The sequence below is a fragment of the Stegodyphus dumicola genome, chromosome X2 (genome assembly GCF_044657685.1).
Source record: "Stegodyphus dumicola isolate Sdum_Otavi_A_Nest chromosome X2, ASM4465768v1".
Lineage (NCBI taxonomy): Eukaryota > Metazoa > Arthropoda > Arachnida > Araneae > Eresidae > Stegodyphus > Stegodyphus dumicola.
This window is the reverse complement of record NC_140781.1, coordinates 34910221-34933755: the sequence shown is the minus strand read 5'-3', so window position 1 is coordinate 34933755 and position 23535 is coordinate 34910221. Positions and strand designations below refer to the sequence as shown.

The 23535-nt window shown below is 30.6% G+C and overlaps 1 protein-coding gene across 4 annotated transcripts in view; it reads left to right on the top strand.

Moving 5' to 3' along the window:
* The window catches only part of GluClalpha (glycine receptor alpha 1), a 704157-nt gene that overhangs the window by 654583 nt on the left and 26039 nt on the right, over nucleotides 1–23535 (top strand). For all 4 annotated transcript variants that reach the window (XM_085809817.1, XM_085809816.1, XM_085809818.1 and 1 more), the window contains 2 exons: nucleotides 6801–7024; nucleotides 13977–14059. In XM_085809817.1, coding sequence (XP_085665943.1) covers nucleotides 6801–7024; nucleotides 13977–14059 — 307 coding nt within the window. The remainder of the gene's footprint in view (nucleotides 1–6800; nucleotides 7025–13976; nucleotides 14060–23535) is intronic.

Sequence of the window (23535 nt, the reverse complement as noted above, 5' to 3'; positions counted from 1 at the left end):
CCTCTGGAGGAAAAGCACGCATCCGGGGGAAGACAAAGTGGGGGATGAGTTCCCCATGTGTCGTAATTAAAATTGGCGCGATGTTATGGATATTTAATTTTAAGACGCGTGAACAGGGCTCTCAAGGTTAATGAAGTCATAATTAAAGGAAAGGGATTTTTGTGGCACGCGGCTGGCGTTTGCATTGCTTTCCGAGTGCTGCCTTTTAAGCACTTGAAAGCAAATGTAGGAGATGAAGGACGTTACACCGACTAAGGAATGTAGCTGATGAAAACGAAAAATAAAGCATCTTTATTGATCCTCCAAGGACTGCAGAGCAAATTAATTTAATTTTAAATGCGAAACTAGCAGCTTAGTAACTCGATCATTGGTTCACTCTTTGAAGCGGGTAAATTCAGTGCGGCATAATTGATTCCGTCGTTTTTTCGCTCAGTGCCCGTACAAAGGTTAATTATTTTTAGCTGTGCTGGTAAAGCAATCGTGTAACGAGGTAATTTCATTTTGAAATCTCTTTTAAGGCTCTAATAACTTGTATAAAGAAGTATGATCCAAAGTGCCAAAAGCTTGCAATTTCCGTAGTTAATGAAGTACATCAAGTTATTGTACTTAGAAAATATATACATTATATAAGTTTAGGTATCCAGTAATCCACGCATTTATTCGGAGGTTCGTAGCCTTAGCTATGAATATGAGTTTAATCCTAAGATACATTATAGATTAGATTATTGAAAGAATCAAGAATTTTTAATTCAGAAATAAAAATAGAATGGCCGAAACTGACGGTAGTATATTTATTAAACATTTTAAGATGTCGTAGAAATAGGGCTAGTTTTTCGATGTGTCTAATGAGCTGACTTTTATGAGTCTATGCAAATGTTTGTTATTGTTCAGAATAACTAGGAAATAAATAGAAACCTCCTCCGTTGATGCTTGTCATTATGCACCACATGGTAGTCCCTTTGTCTTTTATGAATCTGCTTCGTTTTATAAAAATTTGTACATAGTAATAAAAATATTCCGAAAGCATTTTACACATAAACAAAAGAAAGATTACAGTTTCATTAGGAATGTCACGAGATAATGTATTTCATTGGAACTACCGCTAGGTTAAGCGTATTCATTTACATTCATAAAAGCATTATATTTATTACTTTTGTTTATTAAAAGACATCATTCAGTAAGTTTTATACTTAATGAATGATGCCATTTTAGCCAGCTTTTATATTATATTTGTGTTTTCTATTTGCTAATATAATAGTGAAGGCACAAAATATTTCCCACGCTTCAGTAAACTTTGGGAATTAATTTTATCGAAAATATCAATCGTAACGTCGCTAGTAAATAATTTGTATTTGCATTGCAGAACAGCTGTTAAATAAAAGCTGCGCGCGTACTTAGTAATAAACTACGATTAAGTTTCTTGGTTTTGCGTGTGATGCGTTGATGATCTCCGTTGATGATTTGTGCTACAGTACACCATCCTAACAATGTCAGGCATTTGCTTTGGTGGATTTTGAAATCGGAACTTATGCAGTCTAAAGGCAAGAGTCTTGTACAATAACGAGAGAATCAGAAATCTTGTAAAGTTTGTTGAGACATTAGGTTAATTGGAAGCAGGCAAGTTGAAAAATGAGCAATCGCCTTCGTCGGGAATCGAACCACGGACCTCTAGAATACCGGCCCAGCGTGCAGAACCACTACACCAGGAAGGCACGCTAGGAAAGCAGGAGAAATACCTTATAGGTTTATTTAATTTTCCAGCAGTTAATTTTGAGTTAAAGTTACTTTCCTGTCTTGCCTTAATTTCAGCTTTCAACTTCCGGCCAGAACGTATTTTTAGAATCGCATTTGAGTGCAAATGAGGAGAATTAGTATTTAACTGTGAAGTTCTACTGACTTCGTTAGAGTGCCTGAGATTCTGATCGGCGCGCGTTAGTCTTTTGGCGATACTCTCTCACAAGCTATTATTACACTCGGTCGTATTTTAGGCCCTTGATAGCTTCGCCGTTAGTTAGCGTTAAGGGACCAACTCTGTTAGAATCTTGATAGCTTCGGGTATACCATTTTAGTTAAGTTTTATTCATTCATATTCCTGAGTTCAAGCCCAAGTGGAGGCCTCATTGTGACTCCAAGAAGGAGCCGTCTGTTAAATTTATTTTGAATAATAAAGGGAAATAAACCCTTCGCATGCTTACGTTTCTATCTCTCTGAATTAAGCGATTATTCGCTTATCAGTTCTCAACGTTCCAGACACATTGCAGTAACATCCAAAGTTTGGAATCTTATAATCTGAAAGGAAAATATTTTAATTTCATTAAGGTTAAAAACAATGTTTTGTTGCCGATTTTCGCAATATTACTAAGCTTACAAATTTATGCTACAATTATCGGCAGAATTATGAAAGCTAATGATTCTAAATTATAGAATATGAGCAAAGTTGTCCGCTTTTCTGCTCCAAAATAAATTTTAATATGGAAATGATATAGTCTGGGTTTTAAAAATTCAAGCATATATTGATTATATAAAATTCCTAATCTGATGCCATAATTTATGTTTTAAATCGTACCTCTCCTGGATCCACTCATATCTCTTATATTTCATAGCATTTATTCTCTAAATTTATTCAAATTGTAGTTTTTTCATTCAGTGAAAGCTTAGTAAACGAGCCTTGATTCTTCATTGAAAAACGGAAAATTTTATGTTTTATTATGGATGTTCTGAAATTTAGTACATGGAAAAAAGTGTATTAAGAGATATATGTTCATAACTAAAATTAAATCCATCCATAACGATTCAATTTATATTAAATATACGACAAAATACATATTATAGCATACAATCAAAGAACAACCTTGAAACGAAATTAATGCCAATGACAAATTTTTGCGCAAATTCCCATCACCCTATAATTAAGACACAATAACATGCCGAAGAAGTATTATTTTAGAAGTGAAACAACAAAAATCAGTGTTATATTTTCAAATTTTCACAGGACTGTTTCGATGGTTTTACCGAACCATTATTCTCAGTTGCAAAATCACAAATGAACAAGATAAGATATAGTGATAAGATAAGAAAAACTGAACAGGAGTTAAGCTACTGGCACCATCTGTTGAACAGATGTTGAACAGATGTTGAACATCTGTTCAACAGATGAATCTAATCACTGTTCAACAGATTTTCTAATCACTATATCTTATCTTGTTCATTTTCGCTTTTGCAGCTGAGGATGATGATTCGGTAAAGCCATCGAAAATAGTCCTGTTAAAATTTGAAAATAAAACGTTGATTTTTGTTTTTTGAATTCTAAATTAATTCCATCACCCTCTTAATTAAGAAAAGCATCATTTAGTTTTCTTTCGAAATTCAACATTTGACAGTATTTCTTAAATTCAGTGTGAAATCACAGAAAAATTACTTTATTGATTATAGTTTTTAAAGTTAATGAGTAATCCCGTTGAGCTCTTAACAGTTAGCCTAATCGTCAATAATGGACATTCGAAAGTCAGCGTAAGTCCTCGCAACTGATTTCCCTTTTCAAAAAGACTGCTGTTATTTCTCCTTACTCGCTCCTTCGAGTGGGGAAACTTCCAGATTATGTGCATAATACGAACACTGGTAGTTTGGGAATTAAATGCAATGAACATTCGAATATTTGTGAGTCTAGTGAAAGCTTTCATTTGCATCATCCCCTTTATTGCTTTCTTCCGAAATAATATGGTTTTTCCCGTGTGTAACGTGTATACGAGCCAGTTTCCCTTAGAATGTCCTCCACGAAGGCATCCCTCCCCTTAGGCAGATAGCCCTAGTGTGCTTTGCCATAATTAAATACACACACACACTTCCGAAATAATGCGATACGGGGCAAAGAGAACTAGGACTATTAAATTATGACAAAAGTAAGAAAAGTCTGTGTTAAGAAAATAATAGCTTTCATGTTTCCATGCAAAAGTGCTTTATATAAATATTGACGAGCTTTAAACCTTGAGTAACAACCTTATAAAAAATACTTTAAATTTTAGTTTAAGTGATGAACCCGGTATTAATTCATAATTATATTCAGGAAGCATCCTGCATGTTTAAAGAAATTTCTCATTCTCTGGTGCAGCCACTGCAAGTTAAACTCAAAAAAGTAATTTTTTATTATTATCTGATAATTAGTTGACTGAAAAAAAAGGTATAAATACCTTTAAACGAAAAAGCATTCGAGAGAAAAATGTAAGTATGAATTAAAATTTTGCATTTTGTAGATGCCACTAATGAAATTTGATTCTGCAAGTAAATGTTAAAAACTTTGAGAAGCAGTATTTACAGTGTGTTGACTCAAAAAATTGTAACAAATTTCGAGTACAATGAAAAAGCATTGTGCTTAAATCAATTAGCTTTTAGAAACAGTGAATATTTAGGAGTAAAACAAACATCAATTCCTGATGTCGTTGATAAATAGCATAAGTTCAAAAACTATATCCTAAAAGGAATAACGATTGTATTTATAAAAAATTTAGTTTTTTCAAAATATGCTCCACGTATTAGTTTGAAAAATTAAAAACGAAATTATCCGAGAATCCTTTTATTGCCTATAAATTTTGTTAATGAGAGATAGTAAAGTACTACGCATTCAGTAGTTTAAAGTGCTAAATTTATGTACCCATGTTCAACCACTTGCACTATATATTTTACCACGTGCGATGAAACAAAATTTTCCTAAATAAACACTAAGCTGTATGAACATGATCTGTAATTGTGGATTTGTACAATAAATAATAGCGAAGGAACTAAATGTTGACTTCACAAAATTCCCATTTTTAAAATGAGTGATTTTTTTTTTCTATCTAACCCTTGGCTGGGCATTCAAACGTTTCTTAAAGCAAAATGATTAACTATTAAACAAAATATATAGCTCCTGTGATTTTATTTCCTCAGGTTCAGAAAAAGTGCTTCGTAAATATTAGTAGTTACAATTTTTAAGTTCTATTTTGTAATCCGTAACAGTAATTTTTATTGAAAGAGCATTGCTTCAAACTGACATTTGATATAATTTGGAAAGAATCCTAGCTTTTTTAGAAGTTTAGAAGTCTTATAATTAATCGAATCTATTTAAATCTGTGTATGCGTATATGCGTATTTGATAACACCAATCTCTCCAAATAATTATACAGTCATTAAACTGCAACGCGTTTACTAAGTAATAGTGATTTGACTAAAATGCCGGATCATTTGCGCATTAAAAGTAGATCCTGCATGTATTTTATTTCTGAAATACAGATACTAGTGATTCTTCAAATTACTTTTATAGTAATTATTCTCTTGTACTACTAACACGTTGGTCTCTGAATATAAGACGAATATTTTTAAAGTGCTTTACAAGAAAAAAACTTGCATATTAAAAAACTTCATATTTATGCGCTTTTAAGGTGAGTTTAAGACATCTGTTTGCTGGCCTCTTGCTTTTATTCACCTTGTGAAGTGTTCTGAAGCTCTTGCTGTCTTGCGCAACTTTGTTTGTTGTTTTAACTTATGGTATTATTATCTTTTTATGTGTCATTGTATTATTATTGTATTTTATCTATGTATGATTAAGTTACATGTCAATGTATTGTATTATTGTTGTGTCATAACTCCTTTGTATTGCAGTTAATTTTTCGTATTATTTTATTATTATTATTAATAATAATAATAATAATATTATTATTATTATTATTACCGTATTATTATTAGCTTGATTTATTTTCTTTTAGTAGTAATATTTTCACAGTTTTATTTTTATACCTGTTACTATTCTTATTATAGTAGTACTGGTATTATATTTATTCTTCATGCTCTCCAGAGCTAGATATTATGTATTATTGTTTATTATTCAGTTATTTACTTACTTCTGTAAGCCTCGTAGCATACGTTATGGAACACGAGAAGTTTTGCAATTGCTTTCTAAAATGATAAACACAATATTTATGAGATTGATTTATTAAGAGTGTTCATCTTGAAAGAAGTAAAATTGCCTAAATGTCTTATTGTATACAAAACTAAGTAGCTGGTCTTTCTTTTAATATAGAAGTGATGTGATCATGTTTTAATACATTTTAAATGTTAAGGTGTACATCTGTATAATTTATAATTCGTATATAATTTCAAAAATCAGTAGTATATAATTTCAAAAAACAGTAGTATATAATTTCAAAAACCAGTAGTATATAATTTCAAAGACCAGTAGTATATAATTTCAAAACACAGTATTATATAATTTCAAAAACCAGTAGTATATAATTTCAAAAACCAGTAGTATATAATTTCAAAAACCAGTAGTATATAATTTCAAAGACCAGTAGTATATAATTTCAAAAAGCAAATTTTAAGGAAGAAATGTCATTTTTAAATCTGGGCTGGTACTCTGTATATTTTCTGTTATTATCAGTTGAACAATTTTCATTTCTAATGAAAATGCTTCTTGCCTAACAACTACGGAAAAGTTTATACCTTGCAATCAATTTTAAAATCATTTTAAAATAGAATCACCATAAAGTTGTTGAATGCATCTTAAGGAAAGGATATGAATTTCTGGTTCGTTTGTTCTCTGATCAATTAATTAAAGCATGCAAGACATTTTAGCTGATGTGATGTTAAGAGAATTATATACACGAGATAAATTATTTGAGCTCTTGCAGTCCGCTCACTCATAGGTCAGGAATTGAATACTTTAAATATTGTTGAGGACGAAGCCGCAAAAACTCGAATATTATGAAATTTTATTTTAATTCAATATTACGTGATGATTAAAATATGATTTTTTTCCCTCTTTTTAGGAGTACAGCGTCCAACTGACATTCCGTGAACAATGGCGGGATGAGAGGTTACAGTTCGATGACATAGGTGGTCAAGTGCGTTACTTAACCTTGACTGATCCAGAGAAAATCTGGAAGCCAGATTTGTTTTTCTCCAATGAGAAAGAGGGTCATTTTCATAATATTATCATGCCCAACGTCCTGCTTCGGATATATCCAAACGGAGATGTCTTATACAGTATTCGGTATGTAACCATGAATGAACATTTTTCGTCATACTTCTGAATTCATAATTTAAGTTAAAAATAAGATTATATTAATACTAAGTTAACAATGGGTTTATCAGCAACATTACAAATTTTATGTTACGTACTTTTCGAATAATAGGGAATAACACGCATTTGTTAAATATCTGAATAGTCTTAGATAATGTCTGTACTGATAACCGCAGTGCTCAAGATTTATAGCTAGGATTAAAGTAAAAATTAGGGCTCTTAGCCAAACGACTGTTCCTTGTGGACATACTGGTAATGAGGCTGTCGTTTCTCTTGCTTTCTATCACGAATGATATTATTGTATTATCTAAACTAATGCCGTTTGCTTTCACAAGCCGACAATGTTTCCCGGCAATGATCTTAATGGTTTCATTTGTTTTTCCCCTTCACTGTTACATTTGTTAAATTTTCTTTTTTCATAATCTTCTTTTCTCTCTTTCTTTAAATCTAAAAGCTTCCAAAGCTTTAAATTGGGAAACTTATGTTTCTACTGCAATATTAATCACTTAGTTTTTTTCTACGCAAAATAATTTCTGATCTTTAAATTTAGTCCATATCATTATATATTCAAATTATAAATCATTAAATATGGTAAAAAAATCGAAATACTTTTGTAGAGTCATTAGGATTTTTTGGAAGCAGAAGATATGAAAAATTAGCAACGCCTTCGCCGGGAATCGAACCACGGACCTCTGGAATACCGGGCCAGCGTGCTACCGTTACACCAGGAAGGCACGCTAGGAAAATGGGAGAAATACCTTATACGTTCATACTGTAGGGTCACTATGGTGTTTGAAGCAGGAGTCAATGAAAAATGTGCAATAGCCCCCCCCGGGACTCGAATCCTGCACCTCTCAAATACGCGCCGAGTGTGCTACGGTTACACCGCAAAGGCATGCTATAAGAAAAATAACTTTTCCTTCCATCTAATATCACAAATTGTTTTAATGTAAATAAACTGAGAATGCATTTAATTTATACAAAGCTTGTAAAACATTTAAAACATACTACGTGCATTACCATCCTAGCATTGCAAACATAAAACTAATATGTATTATTTTCTTTTTTAAACTTTTATGATAAATAAATTACATGATAAAATTATATATAATCCAAGAAGCATTGTTAATACATTTATAATACTCATATTAAATGGAATGCGATATGATGAAAGAAAAGAAATGCATTTCTTTTTTTTTTTTTTTTTTTTTTTTTTTTTCAGGTGAGTAGAACGGTAAATAAACCAAAATCAGATGTTAAAACTCCTAGAAACAGGGGGAAGAAATTACCCGAAACACTTTCATTTTAAGACTATTTCTTCACTCATTTTGGAAACCCGTTCATTTTGTTAATATTTTGTATACTTATTGAAAATTTTCGCGCGCGTAAATGTTAAAGCCTCAATGAATTACATTTTCATCTTAATTAATATGATAAACTTGTGTTAACTGACATCCAATTAATTGCATTCTGCGTTTTGAAGCAAATTAAATTATAATTTGAATGAAACATGAAAATATTTTCACTTCATTTTATTTTATAATTTTTATATTTGTCTAAAAGCAATTATTCTGCGAAATTAAAAAAAAAGTTTCACAAATTTAACCATTATTACGTTTTGCAAAAGTTAATTTTAAGAATTAGAATTCATATTTCTAAGGCATGTTTACATTTATTTTCGAACAATAAAGCATTTTTAACATGCTGGGAAGATAAGGATTTGATTAATAACCTTGTATATGAGGCTTTACTTTCGATAGGTAGATAGAGAGATAGAAGTATGGAGGACACTTGTTATGCACAAATAGCAAGCATTTCACCCCCTACTATCTCTCTAGGACAAAACCCCATCTGAAGGATTAAATTTCTACTGCAAATTCTTAATATTACGTTACTATATTTATACACTTTTAAATCTTACATCTAGATATAAGTTATTGCACTGTGCAAACTGAATTTCAATAGTGAGTGACGTGTGCTCATAATTTGTTATGCCCATTTGCCTAATGCATGGTTTCCTTTCACAGAAACATTTTGCTACTATTACAGTTATTATTCATTTCACTTATTAAGTTACTATTTTGGCACTTAATGTTATATACTGCCTTTGCCCTCCTTTAGTTTCATGTTGTTTCCATCTATTTACATTTCTGAATTACTTAAAAGAGATGCGAGAATTTGTACCAAGCACATTACTTTCCCATTTAAGAGTTTTTAAAATTTCGGAGATCGTTTAAAGAGTGCATTCGGGGATTGTGAATGCCTTTTGCTTTATAGTTTCATTGTTCCTGAGCAGCTTACAAGTGTAAGGAATGCGTCAAGATTTGGCAGTATGAAGAGCTGTAGAGCTGTTTGGTTAATCACACAGTTCACTATTATAAGACTCAAGATAAGACATTAGTTTAATCATTTTGCGTTTCAGCTGCTAAGATTTTACTAGGTATCTCTTGCAAGTTAATATAATATCGCTGGGAACTTCTTGCGATGTGCAACTGACCGTTACTTTTGGTAGCTCATTGTTAATTGCAGTTTCTAATTTTGCTTAAAACATCATACTGGATGTGAAGTAAGACGCGAGAACTCACCTTTTTCTCTGCAGCAGATATTCCTAAAATTTATGAATGGATTTTGGGTCCTAAAATTGATGAATGGCAATAAAGTTGTTGACTTGAAGTGCGTTTGAGGCTATTTTTCATGCACTACAAGATGCAACCAGACAATGAAACTACAATTTTTATCCTCACTACTAGCTAAAATTTAACATTTATGTTTCAGTAAGGAATAAAAGGAGCAATTTTGACTTCTTGAACATTGTTTTGAACAGACACATAATGCTCTACTTTTCGTAAACAAAATTCACTAAAGAAGAAAGTTCTTCTGATAATTCATTTTATACTTAATGGGTGTATATCCTAATAACTTTAATACAATCTATAGCGTACCAATTTTTATAATCATAATATTCCGTTTGTTACCTTTCTCATGATTCCTATATTTAATTGAAGTGTAATATTTAGTGCAATTTTTAATACTTAGTGTAACTAATATTATAGTAATTAAATAATTTACAATTATTTAATTACGCTAAATAAAGGTGAGAGAGACGATTGAGATTCACCGATGAAAACATGTGAGTTAAAAAGTAATAAAATTCTTAATTTAAAATATATTTTATTCATTTTATGCTTGACAATGGCTCAATTTTTAGGCGTTAATAATTGATTTTCATTAGAAGCTGGGATGGCTTGGAGACTGAATTTTACAGTTACAGGAATAGCTTAAAAAATGTTTCATTTTTTGTTCCGCTCTGAAAGGAATAGTAGAAATACGATCAAACGCAACGATTCAAATGCGATCAGCTTCTTCAGGTGTTCATCTTCAGTTACAATTGAAGAATACGATCTTGTTTGAATCGTTGAAAGCGCTACCTCTAAAATCAAATCTGCGTCAGTCAACGTTCAGTTTTATTACACTCAGTTTTATTTGACGTGCCTTTCTTTCCCAAGGGCTAAATGGTATTTCGGGCTAAATGTTTTTATTACCTCATAACTCTTCAAAAAACGACACGACCATTTCATGATTATCGTTTACTGGGCGCAATACCGTAAAAGCCGAGTTTCAATTTCTTTTGTTGAATTAACCGTCAGAAATTGTTGATGAAATTGTCACCAGATGTCTGAGCGCAGACGTGAAATAATTCCCCGACCAGGCATCCGGTAACAGGAAGACAGTCTACTGGACCAAAACCTCAAAAAATTACTAGAGAATTTTTTATAATCCCTTAGTCTTCATTCTACAGCAAACGCACTAGCCATTTTAGTTGAAATTTTAATACATCGCATCTGACTTCATCTCTTAGATTATAATATTAGGGATCCGGTTATTTCTTATTTGATTTTTATGCTTAATTCTTCAGGCAAGCCTTTACCTCATTATACATAAGAATCCGCCTGAACTTCAGGCACCTGCGAGTCTTCTTAAAGTTGACGGGAGGGAGGGTAATGCTAAAGGTACTTCATATCATTAGATGCTTGGAAATTTGTAATAAATTATAATTGTATAGCTGATAGTATTTCCTGGCCATATCATTCTTTTCTCATAATCTTGTAACTGACCTTTTAAAAATAGAGTTTTCATATCATTATTATTAATGCCATATTGTATTGACTTTATGTTAAATGTCTGAAATCAGATTGAAAAATTTTCTTTTCTTTTAATTTCTTTGTTTACTTTTTTAAACATCTTCACCTCGCCCTTTTGTATACCTTAGACTTCGCTTTATATTTTCAGGCGTTTTAGTTCTTTTTTAACGAACTTTAAAAATGGGGATCGAAAATAATAAAATTTTCAGTTCTCTTGACCAACAAGAACAGTTTTTTCGAAGCTATTATAAGATTATAATAATTGTATATTCTTATTATGACCAAACCGGAGTACCTTTACAAGGTTTTTCTCCCGCCTTACTTGGCATACCTTCGTGGTGTGGTGGTCTGCACGCTGGAAGCGTATTCCAGATGTCCGCGATTCGATTCCCGGCGAAGGCGGTTGCTTATTTTTCATTGTCCCTGCTTCCAAGTTACCTAATGACTCTACATATTTATTAAATTTTCATTTCCATTGTGCAAATTAATTTCTTCTATTTGTTAGGGTTTAACTATTGAGTATAAAATCGAGATATTTTTAGTTCTCATTCTTTTCAATGGGACTTGAAATAAACGTGTTTCTTTTATGTGAATCTTCACTTCATTATTTCGATCTTAGCAGCTATTTGCTAAAAGTTTTAAATAAAATTCAGTGTTGAATAATCTAGTCTAATCCACTTATTCTTTTAGCTTTTTTTAATGTTAAATTTACGAGCAATTTTAAATTTAGGATTACGTATTCTATTTTGCTGTAAAATCAACTTCCCTTCTGCTGTCAGATTCAAAGTGTGTATGGCAGTTTTACTCTTTTGAGGTGTAATTGACTTTTTCTAATTCTTTCTGGTGCTTTGAATGCAGAAAGGAAGAAGCTCACTTTTAATTTTCTTCATTTTTGCATTTCATTCATTTTGATCTTTGCTGGTGGTTACGCAAGGAAAAATTTGTGGGTTAATCCCAAGTATAAACAGATTAAATTTAGAACCTTTTCTATATTAAGAATTATTATAATGACTAAATAAAGGTAGTCGTTCATAAGAATTTATTGCTTGAGCCTAGAAATGTTTTGAGTTATAATACTGGTTGAATTTAGTAGGCTTATCATAACTGAATTATACTCGTATTAGCATGATATTACACAAAAATACAGAAGATCGTCAATGAACTCTAACGTAGTCAAAGCCAGTTAAACTCCAGTAGCTCATATTTTCTGTTCTATTTAAGACATTTCATTATTCCATTTTCTAATTTAAAATACTATAAAATTATAAAGCCACTCAAATGCAAAGCGTGTTAATTCCATGTCAGTTACATGTTTTCACGAAAAGAAATTAATAATTGCACAACGTAACTATATAACTAGGGGAAAAAAAGAAATTAAATTAGGGAATGCGCAATTGCACAAAGCAAGTAAATAAAAACAAATATATGCGAAATTATGGTCACATATAAGCATTAACATTAATATGCTTGTAATGCTAGTGTTTAAAATATTATTATTTTGCTTATAACGGAAATTTTATAATGCGAGCTAAATTATTTTCTTTTTTTTTTAATCTAAATGGTAATATTTAAATATGTATCAGCACTGCAATCTATATAAAACAGAGTCTTGCCTAAATGACCTGACATAAAAGGAACTAAATATGAATGTAAAACTCAAAATTAATGTTAATTGACGGAGCAAAGCAAAATCGTTTTTTGGCTTGAGACTCTACAATATTTGGTAACATACTTGGACCAAATATTGTAGAGTATGGACTTTTTGGTAACATACACTAAGTCTAGATTCTAAATAGAACTTCTCAAACACTGATCAAAAGAGATTTAAATTATAAGAAAAGCAGAATAAGGAAGATCAGTATGAAAATTAAATTATATCAAGAAATGTAGAACAATTTGCATCTGAAATTCTCATACCCATGTTTGAACAAGAGATAAGTTAGGATATTATATACAGCTACCTAAAACACAAATATTTATTGTGGTTATGAATGTGGCAGTAAATGCAACGTCTGGCATAGGAGTGGTATGGTTCAATATACAATTTAGAATATCATATTTATTCTTTTAAAAGAAAAAGACAACAGTTCGTTGTGGATTGAAAACATTTACAAACTAAAACATTAGTTAGAAATAAATAGAAGCCATAATTAAGGTTTAAACTATGTTCCTGAAATTTTCGCAGTACGTTACATAAGTAGCCCATGTGCTTTATTGAAGCGATCGCTTTTAGGTAGACTGCTGATTTAACCAGCCGCTGCTGACGAGTCCATTCATGATGCATGTAACACCAAATATTCACATTTTAAATGCCGACGAGCTGTTATAGGATACAATAAATTAGCCTAAATATAATGATTACTAATATTCGCTGAACGAGAAGCCTAGAATGATTATTAGTTACTTATATTTCCGAGTAGTGCATTGCATATAATTATAAACTACCTCCGCGCGTTCCAAATTAATATATCGTTGTGAAATTAATCCTCACCATATTTAGAGGTGTTCATTACGGAATATATATATATATATATACGTATCTTTGTCTATCTGCCTGTGTGTATAGGTATTAGACAGTTGCATCATAAATATACGCCATAAATGAACGAGGAGATTTATTTTCAGTCATTTACTAGTCTATCATATTAAATGTATTAATTTAAATCTTTGAGTGCTTAAAAGACAATTAATAAATCATAATTAATGGTTAAAGCAGTATATCTTGTTACTAATTATGGCAATAGAAAAAATACCTAATTCTGTTTTTTTTTTCTTTTCAGAATCTCGTTAGTTCTGTCCTGTCCTATGGACTTAAAGTTTTACCCTTTGGACAAGCAAACATGTTCTATTGTTATGGCTAGTTGTAAGTAAATTTCAATGTTTGATTAAACTTGAAATTTTAACAAATTTAAAAAATTCATATATTGGTCCTGTTGTAAGTGCTAATTTACAGCAGTGAATCCTTTAATATAGCATATACATATTTTTTGAAGAAACTAAGGTATCATTTCTAACTGTAATAAATATACCTCCAACAAATAAACCTACTTCAGGTATGCGAGGAATTGTAAGAAAATAAGTACCGGTTAAAATCTATAAATATTTTCAAACTTCAAATTTTACCTTTTACACCACCAGTATCAAAAATGTAAAGCAGCTTGTCGTTAAATAGTTACGCCGATAAGTACGACTTGGTGCATATATGGATTTTCGATGCAAAGATTTGTAAGTCAGAGATTTACTTGTTACATAAATGTTTAGTCATATTATTATTACAAATGATTAAGTGAAATTCAATAATACGAAATGAATGAAATAATTCGTAAATCTTCGTAAATACGTAATCTTTCCTCTTGCCTACGTCATTGATAAGTTAAAAGTATTAATTTTTCTAACAGAATTAAAATTATTCCCCACTAGTACTAGAAAAGTGTTCCTGTAGATCTCTGCTTTAAATCAGAAGGGATATCCTGAAGGGGAAATATTTATTAACTTATGAAACAAGAAACAAATTTTGCTGCATGTTCTATAAACCCAAAATTTGGTAACTAATAAACAATATCATAGAAAACTTACGTTTTCTCATTGTAAATAAAATTGGAATTTATCCCTTACGAGACAAAATCAAAACGATACAATGAAAGTAATAGCTTACAACTAAATTGTTTATCTCTTGATGTAAACGGTTTACTAATTCTTCGCGGGACACATTCAGAAGGTGTCATCCTTTTAATAAGCTAGAATTTTTAAAGCTCAGAGCAGCAAAACAGTACGAATATGTCACATATTTAGTAGGCACTTTGGCTTCAATTTTCGTTACACGCTTAATTTAGGTATTTATTGACAGTTTAATAAGTCAGCTTACCATAATATGAAAATATGAATGTTGAGAACGAAAATAATTGCACTCAAAAGCGATTGTGTGTACTAACATTCAGCGTGTACTAACATTCAGCATCCATACGATTTAATGGTAATTTACTGAACCATTCATTTATTGCAATTATATATGTTGATTTCTAACTCACAATGACTCGAAGAAATAGATATCCCTTTAAAATATTAATTAAGCCTTAAGCTTGTAGTCAACATGCGATCGTATATTAAAATTTATATCCCTGGAATAAGCCATGCAAATGCTTTGGAACAGTATGCTTTTATTTAGTTAATATGGAATTCAGTACATTTAGGGCAACTTGCCTGACACAAGTGCTCAGCAATTTTGCTATTCTTAATCGTTGATAATTTTTGCGTATCAAATTTAGCATAGAATATTCTTTTGACACTGAAGAAACCTTTGAAATCTATACGTTCGTTTCCGCGTCTATTAACGAAAATGTAATGCTTCCAATTTTAGGGATGCATTATAATCTGAGACCATTCCAATGTGATATGCAATCAAGTTAGAATCTAGTGTGATTACTTTATGCATTTTATTAAAATAAGACCATATCAATGTTTAAATAAATACGTAGTATTAATGCAAACCTAGTAAAAGTATTTTGGGCCTCCAATTCAAAATTTATGTTTGTTATTATATTTTGTAGGATTTTAGCATTAAATTTAAATTATAGAGCTCTTAAATTTTACAATCGATTTAACACTCTTGTTCTTTAGTTTCAAAACACGTCTGAGGGTTCTGAATTAGTTAAATATTAAGATGTACAATTAAATATAGCTATGGAAGTGTTTTCAAATGCCTCTTCTTGGAAGAAAAGTGATTGCTCAAATAGTCATTCAAGCCTTTCACCTTTAACTTCTGGCTTTCCAGTTAAGCAAATTAGAAAATCTGCTGTCACATTAGCCTCCAGAAGACGAATCGTTGGGATGCAAATTCCTTAAATGATGCATAGAACAATTAAAACGATTGCGCTCAAAAGATATTCGAGCTTTGAAGTTTACCAAATTGACGAAGCTCAAGTATCATTCTAATTGCTGTGCTATCATTTTTCCTCCCGAATTCTGCTGCTTTTATTCTCATAGCGTTATTTAAGCATTAAGAATCCCAGAACAAGTACTGTTATCAGCATATAATGAATTAATTAGGTGCGTTATTTCCTTTCTTATGCTGTGCGTCTCAGTCCATTTTTGAAAGAGAAAGAGGCTTTAAGACCTGAGTAATGGGTTATAATAAACTTAAACACTGATTTCATGCCGTCCTTCTTAACTTCTTTCATGTAATAATAGTATGCTAAGACTTTGATTACTTTATTCTAAACAAGTTCTTTGAAGGTAAATCCTTAATACTTGGTGTATAAGGAACTTCTTTCCAAATGCCAAAATAATTGCATTTAAGAGGTAATTTTAAAATTTTCTGATCGGAATGAAGATAATCTTTTTCTTTTTTAAGAAAAAGACAATAATATTAATTAAAATAGAAATAAATTCGTTAGAGATGTTTCTATCAAACCGAAAATGGTACACAAAAATTATTTCATCGATGACTATGGCATCAGAAACCAGTCACTGATAAGATATCAAATGCTTAAAAAATTAGCATGCATAAAAGGTTTAAAAGTTAAGATTTACCGTTTATATTATTCCCATAATGTATAATCTTCAATGCACTTTACTTAATTTGCTGTTATAAATTATATAATAAATTTTAAAATTTGATTTTATTGTTCATTTTAGTATTTCTTATGAATATGTTTCTAATATGCTTATAATATATTAAACAAATGCTACAAATAATTTACGCATTTAAAAATTTAGGAGTATTATTTGAAAAACAAAAAAAAACTGTTTACATAATGTGCTGTTTGCAGCTCACCTACTGAAATATTAAACCAATGGTAATTTAGTCGCAGCTTAAAATTTTTAATGAAAATTAGTTAGCAGGCAGAAGATGTTTGTGTTTCTCACATATAAAATAAATGAGAAGAAATATTTGTAGGTTAAACTTCATGAAAGACTTCTTCAACAATTCCTTTATCTTAATTTATAATGATAAAAAATATTTCATAATAAATTGAAAATTTAAAAACTGTTTAAGACTTAGAAACTGAATTTTCTTTTATTTCTATGTTAACAGCTTTTAACAATAGTTAAAATATTAAGAATTGCTATACCGTTTGTGTTTATAATCTTACTACCTGTTTGCTTTCAATAACTGCTAGTGATATCTACTTATTTTAATATATATGGCATAAAAATTTAATAGTAACTAAGGTGTTTGACTAGGTTACAGTTTTTGGAATGCGATACGTGTGGTAAGTACGCCTTTTTGAAACCCACATTTGTACAAGTTATTAAAAGTGTTTGATTGATACGTAATTTCTGACTAAATAAGCAATGAATGACTAAATAAGCAATCCAAATGAGACTCATTGGAAAGCAGAAAATATTTGAATGTGAATAAAATTGTACAACTATTAAGTTATATCGATGCAGGAACGTGAAAAATATACAATGCCTGTATTTGTCGCTATTTGAACTCCAGACCTCCAGAATACACGTTGCGACCAGTTAGACCAGGAAGGCATGAAGAAAGGAGTAAAATATACATTATAAACTGTAATATTTCTAAACTCATTAAATTGAAATTAACATAATAATTATATTACAAGCAGTAAGAAATATATTATTTAAAACTCAAAATATCATTTTATTAATATGTAACTGATAATTAAGTACACTTAACAACTTGGGGATACCTAGATTGATTATTGCTCCTTTTATTAGCAATTATTTTGAAGTTTTTTCTGTTAACAAGTTATGGTTAATAATAGGCGAATACAAACTTAACGGAGAAAGTATGATTTTCAGTGTTTTGCTTACGTAATTAATAAACCTATGCTAATTATTTAGCTTTACTTTTGTATCACAGATTGTCCATTTTACAAGATCATATTCCATGACACAATGACATCAAAAGTACTATGACCAAGTACAATCATTATCTCCTTCACTTGAATCCCAAGTGTTAGTTAATTAACTTAAAATGAATGGTCATTGAAAAAAATTGAAATTAAAACAATGAGCCTAAAACCGTAATGGGATGTATTCAAGGTTCTAAAATCATTTTCTAAGAGATCTCCATAGAGCACAGAATGTTTAATATAGGCAAAAAATAATATTTAGAAACAAAAGAAAATTCATATGCGTTAAGACGTCATATGTGTTAAGTGCGTATGTTATCACCAACGATGCATTTCTAAAATTGGAAATATTCTTTTCTTGAAACTTTGTAAACTTGAAAAAGCACATTTTAGAAAAAAACTTTCTAAACTTTAAACTTTCTATAAACAATGCGGTGAATCTGAAGATCAAGTTTCGATTTTTCTATTTTCATTTTAATCGTAAACAGACTATTTTATATTATTCTTTCTCATTTCATTCTCCAGTAACGTTGCAATGAATTTCAGGTTTTACAACTTTTCAAAATTTTAGTATCGTACTGTCTCTGATTAAGTATCACATTCTCTTTAACTTCGACAATTTAGTCGAAAAAATACATTATAAACTGTAATATTTCTAAACCCATTAAATTGGACAATTTAGTCGAAAAAATACATTATAAACTGTAATATTTCTAAACCCACGAAATCATGAGTTCAGTTCCCCTGTTTTGTTTCTTTATTGATTTGGTTGCTTTACAACATAATTAATTTTATAAATCACGTGCTTGTATTTTGTATGATTTCAGATCAACTTTGATAACACATACACTCGTTATGTTCTCAAATCACTACTATTTATACCTGACTATATTATGAGGAACCTCACTCTTATTGCCCTGTAAATTCCTAGTACGATTCGTAGTTCCGGTCTGTTATATCAGAGCTTCTAAATTAAACAGTTTATAAATAGCTTGCCATGACTTGTATACCAAGACATGACTAAGTTTCATACCAAACAACTCAATAACATAAACGAAAATGCGCACATAAATAAATTCATTTCATTAGTAATCCTTTTTGGATTTGCGAGCTAAACAGAAGACAGTATCTCTACAGCCTTACAGAATAGCAAAACTTAGAATGCAGAAATTGACGATATGTTGGATATGTGTACAGTAGAAATAAAAATTAAAAATCTAGAAAACAGGAAGTCTTTAAGAACAGAATTAAGAAAATCTTTAAGAAGACATCTGGAAGGAAGAAACTATTAGGCGAACAATTAGAAATAAATAATTTTACATCAAACTAATTCTATCCTTACAAAGGCAAAGCATTTCAAGCATCGATCAGAAAGAGACAAAATCCACTGAAGTACTCATTTAGAAACAATACTGTGGTATAAATATATTAGAGCTCTCATAGCATATATTCTAATGTATTTATAATATATTAGAGCTCTCATAGCATATATTCTAATATATTTATAATATATTAGAGCTCTCATAGCATATATTCTAATATATTTATAATATATTAGAGCTCTCATAGCATATATTCTAATATATTTATAATATATTAGAGCTCTCATAGCATATATTCTAATATATTTATAATATATTAGAGCTCTCATACCTTTTATTCTCGTTACTCGTTTCCATATTCTCATTTCATTCCCAGAATGTTGACTGTTATTTGGGAGAAGACACTGGGAACAAGCAGTGGTTAAAATGTAATTAAACTTGACCTGTTTAGTTATTTTTAACAGAGTTCAGAATGCTCTTTATTTGCAGTAAATTTTAATGAATTTTCAGAAATGGCTAACGCATTGTCCAAAGAAACACTTTTAATAGAAGAAACTTAAATGCAAAAAGGTTTATGGATACTCACATGAATATAAAAATAACTTAAGACTTGGGTTGTTTAGTAAATAATACTATATATACCAGATAAATAAGACTTTTAGGTACTGATCTAAGATGCATGTATATTATGCTTCAAACTTCCTTTATACTTAATGAAAATTTGGAGTACAAGACGTCATACACTTTCAAGTTTTAATTAAAATCTGCCAGACGTGGTTAAATGTGATGCACTTTAAGCTGAATTCATGAAACTTTTAGTCAAATAATTAAAGTTTGAAAAGCAACCTCAATTAAGAATTATACTCTCAATCAAAAAAGACGTCAATATAAAATGAAATAGTATAATTTCTAAATATTTAAAAGAGCAACTACAACTACATTAAATGTTAATTATTAATTTAACTAGGCGTTTGAATGTAATATGGAAAGAAAAGCATACCTTTTATGCTTAAGTTAATATTGAAGATTATGTAATTAATGGGAACTCCCAGTACCCAGTTTATGAATTTTGGTGCATATAAAATTTTCAACGGATTAATTGTACTTCTTTCATCGGAGTTGAAATTAACTCAAAATCAGGGATGTTAGTATTGAATTTGGTAGGTAGGTGCTTAATTAATTACAGCGAAACCCCTTGAAAAACTCTAAGCTTAGGAGGGACGCCTCTGTGGATGGTTAAGCTAAATTACCAGAATTATTTGATGTAGTTGATGTAAGAAATGTAGAGTATAGATGAAGTAGTTGATATAAGATATATAGTTGCCTGAAGTAGATAAAGTAAGTGATAAACCAGGAAACGTATGAACGGTATTAAGAAACCATCCCATTCAGTGATCATGAGTTAAACTCCAGATAGCTGTTTTATACAAACAGTAACAGATGGGCTGGAATGAGTTTTAAATCCTGTGACTTAAGATGACGTGATACCATTTAGGTACCATACTACATGACGTTCTATCAGTATAAATATGGTCACAATCATTCTAAACATTAACTCTTTTTAAATCCTTAATATTTTAGGAAACCAGAATTTTATAAAAACTCCAGTTTTTGATCACATTTGTCGTCATCATCATCTCTCTTCCTCTCTCAGCATATATAAAGAGTAAAATACAGAGAAAGAGAAACAAAGACTTTTAAATAATAAAATATTCCCCTAAAACTCGTCTTTCAGAAGTTTTATAAAATAGAAGCAGAAATTCCCCATTAGCACTTTCTAATTTATTTAACAAACAGCGAGAGCAAAGAATAATTTATAGACATAAGCTATTCTACGTTGGCGCAGAAAGTGCTAATCCCATCAAACCCTGTCAGCAAACACTGGTTCACGGATTACTGATTGTTCGCACTTCCCAAAAAAGGGTGGAAATTAAATTATATTACACCCGTTAATGACAGAATTACAATCGATGAAAGGCTCTCGATAACGACGTTCTCTTGTTAAAAAGAACTTTCCCTAGCACTAAAAAAAATCTCTACTTGAGTTTTTAGCTCCATTACAGTTAAAAGTCTTTTTCTTTATACAGATTTTCATTAAAGGAAACTTTTTCTCGCGTTGTGTGCGTGCCTATAATTAGTGCCAGAGACTTCTAATGAAGGTACAACAAGATGGGTGCGACGTTCTAAGCTAAACACTTAATTTCTTCCCATTCCGATTAGAGTGGAATTTTTCTAGAAACGAAAAAAAAAAGAAGACAGCCAATCAAAAATTTCGTGTTGAAGTAGACCATGCAAAATTCGTCAGAGTCCTTCACGTTTACGAGGGCAATAATTTTTACTGGATTTTTTAATTTTTTAAATATGGTTCACTGCTATTCTTTCCATATTTTCATGCTCGATCAAGAGGAAAACCTCTGACTAACCATCTTTCATAAATGGAAGGTCACTAACCACGGTCGGCTACATTTTCTATGGGAAACCAGCCTGATGAAGCGAATCTAAATTAAACGCATCAATTACTTGATGAGGATATTATTTTAAGGCTAGTCTTGTTTCTGAGAAATTTTCTGATCGTTTTCTTTATCGCACGCAAGGGATTCTTCATTGAGGATTATGCTCATAAAAACGCATAAGCTAGGGGAAATGGGGAGGCTGTGTCTTAAGGAGTTACCTTTTAAGGCTCTGAATAAGCATTATTGAATACTTTGATGATGATTTTAATTGGAGGGTTTAAGAGAGAAAGCATGCTTTTTAAGTACTAAAATTATGTTGTTAATAGCATAAAATATATTTTATGTTAGGTATAGTCATTCATTTCCTCGTACGTTCATCTTAAATACCAGTGTTTGTATCGTGTTGGTGGTGCAACATTTTATCCAAAATATTTCTAAATTAATGCAAATCTTGCATTACACTTTCCCATATTGAAGTATTATCCTGTCAGTAAAATAAAAACGGGAAAATTTCATTGAATAACTGCTTAACAATTGAATTCAGATTTAGAAATATTTATCATAATTTACATGAAAATAAGACCCTCCTAATATTTTAGGATAAATTAAAATGCAAGTATTTGATGAGAGTATACTTCCGATTAGTATTTATTTGATTCTATTCATATAAAAAGTATATTACTTAGTTAAATAAAATATTTTACCGTGGTATAGAAAGCAAAATTAGGGCCGGTCAGTAATACTTTCCTATCTATTTGTTTCCACTATAGTGAACACTATAGTGGAAACAAATATACCTTGAAATCGCTCATATAGACGTGGCTATTATAATTAGCATTAGCTCTGTAGTTTGTATATACGATAATTATCTGTGTGGTTTATTTAGCATTTAAACATCTTAATTATACTACATAGTATGTACCTATGTAGTATTATAGTATGTAACTATGTAGTATAATAGTATGTAACTATGTAGTATAATAGTATGTATGTAGTATAATAGTATGTATGTAGTATAATAGTATGTATGTAGTATAATAGTATGTAACTATGTAGTATAATAAGTATGTAACTATGTAGTATAATAGTATGTAACTATGTAGTATACGGCATAGTATGTAACTATGTAGTGTATCTAACTATCTAGTATAATTAAGATCCTTTCAAACCTACAATTTTATATATTAAACTACTAGATTGTATGACCTTACTAATTTTTTAAAAAATATATAATAAGAAAGGGGAATCTCATATTCGAGTAAATAGGGTATTTTAAATCACATCTTAATTGTTTGAGAATCAAATTCAAGGTTAAATGTGCTTCTGCTTAAAATAAAACCTTTTATGTTTTATTTGGTATTATGGAACATATCCAGCCGCCCAGATGGGAAAATGTTTAGTGACTCTGACTGCCGTACCGAAGGGCCTAAGTTCAAATCTCGGAGAAGGCATGGATGTAAATTGTCTATCCGTTCATAGCAGGTAACGGTAACCCACCTTGGGTACCTCTATAATAAAGTGACCACCGTTTCTGGCCTTAGTATTTGCCAACGTCTAAGACGAACTGTGTCCGTCATTTGGAAAAAAGATGCAACATATCCATCCAAGTTAGGTTGCAAATTTTCATTTAGTCATCTAATGACTTGATACCTCTTAATCTACTATGCTTGTTTCAAAATTTGTGTTGTAAATCTTTAGCTAATGTCTCGACAAATGCTTAATGAGTTCATTTAAATATAACAC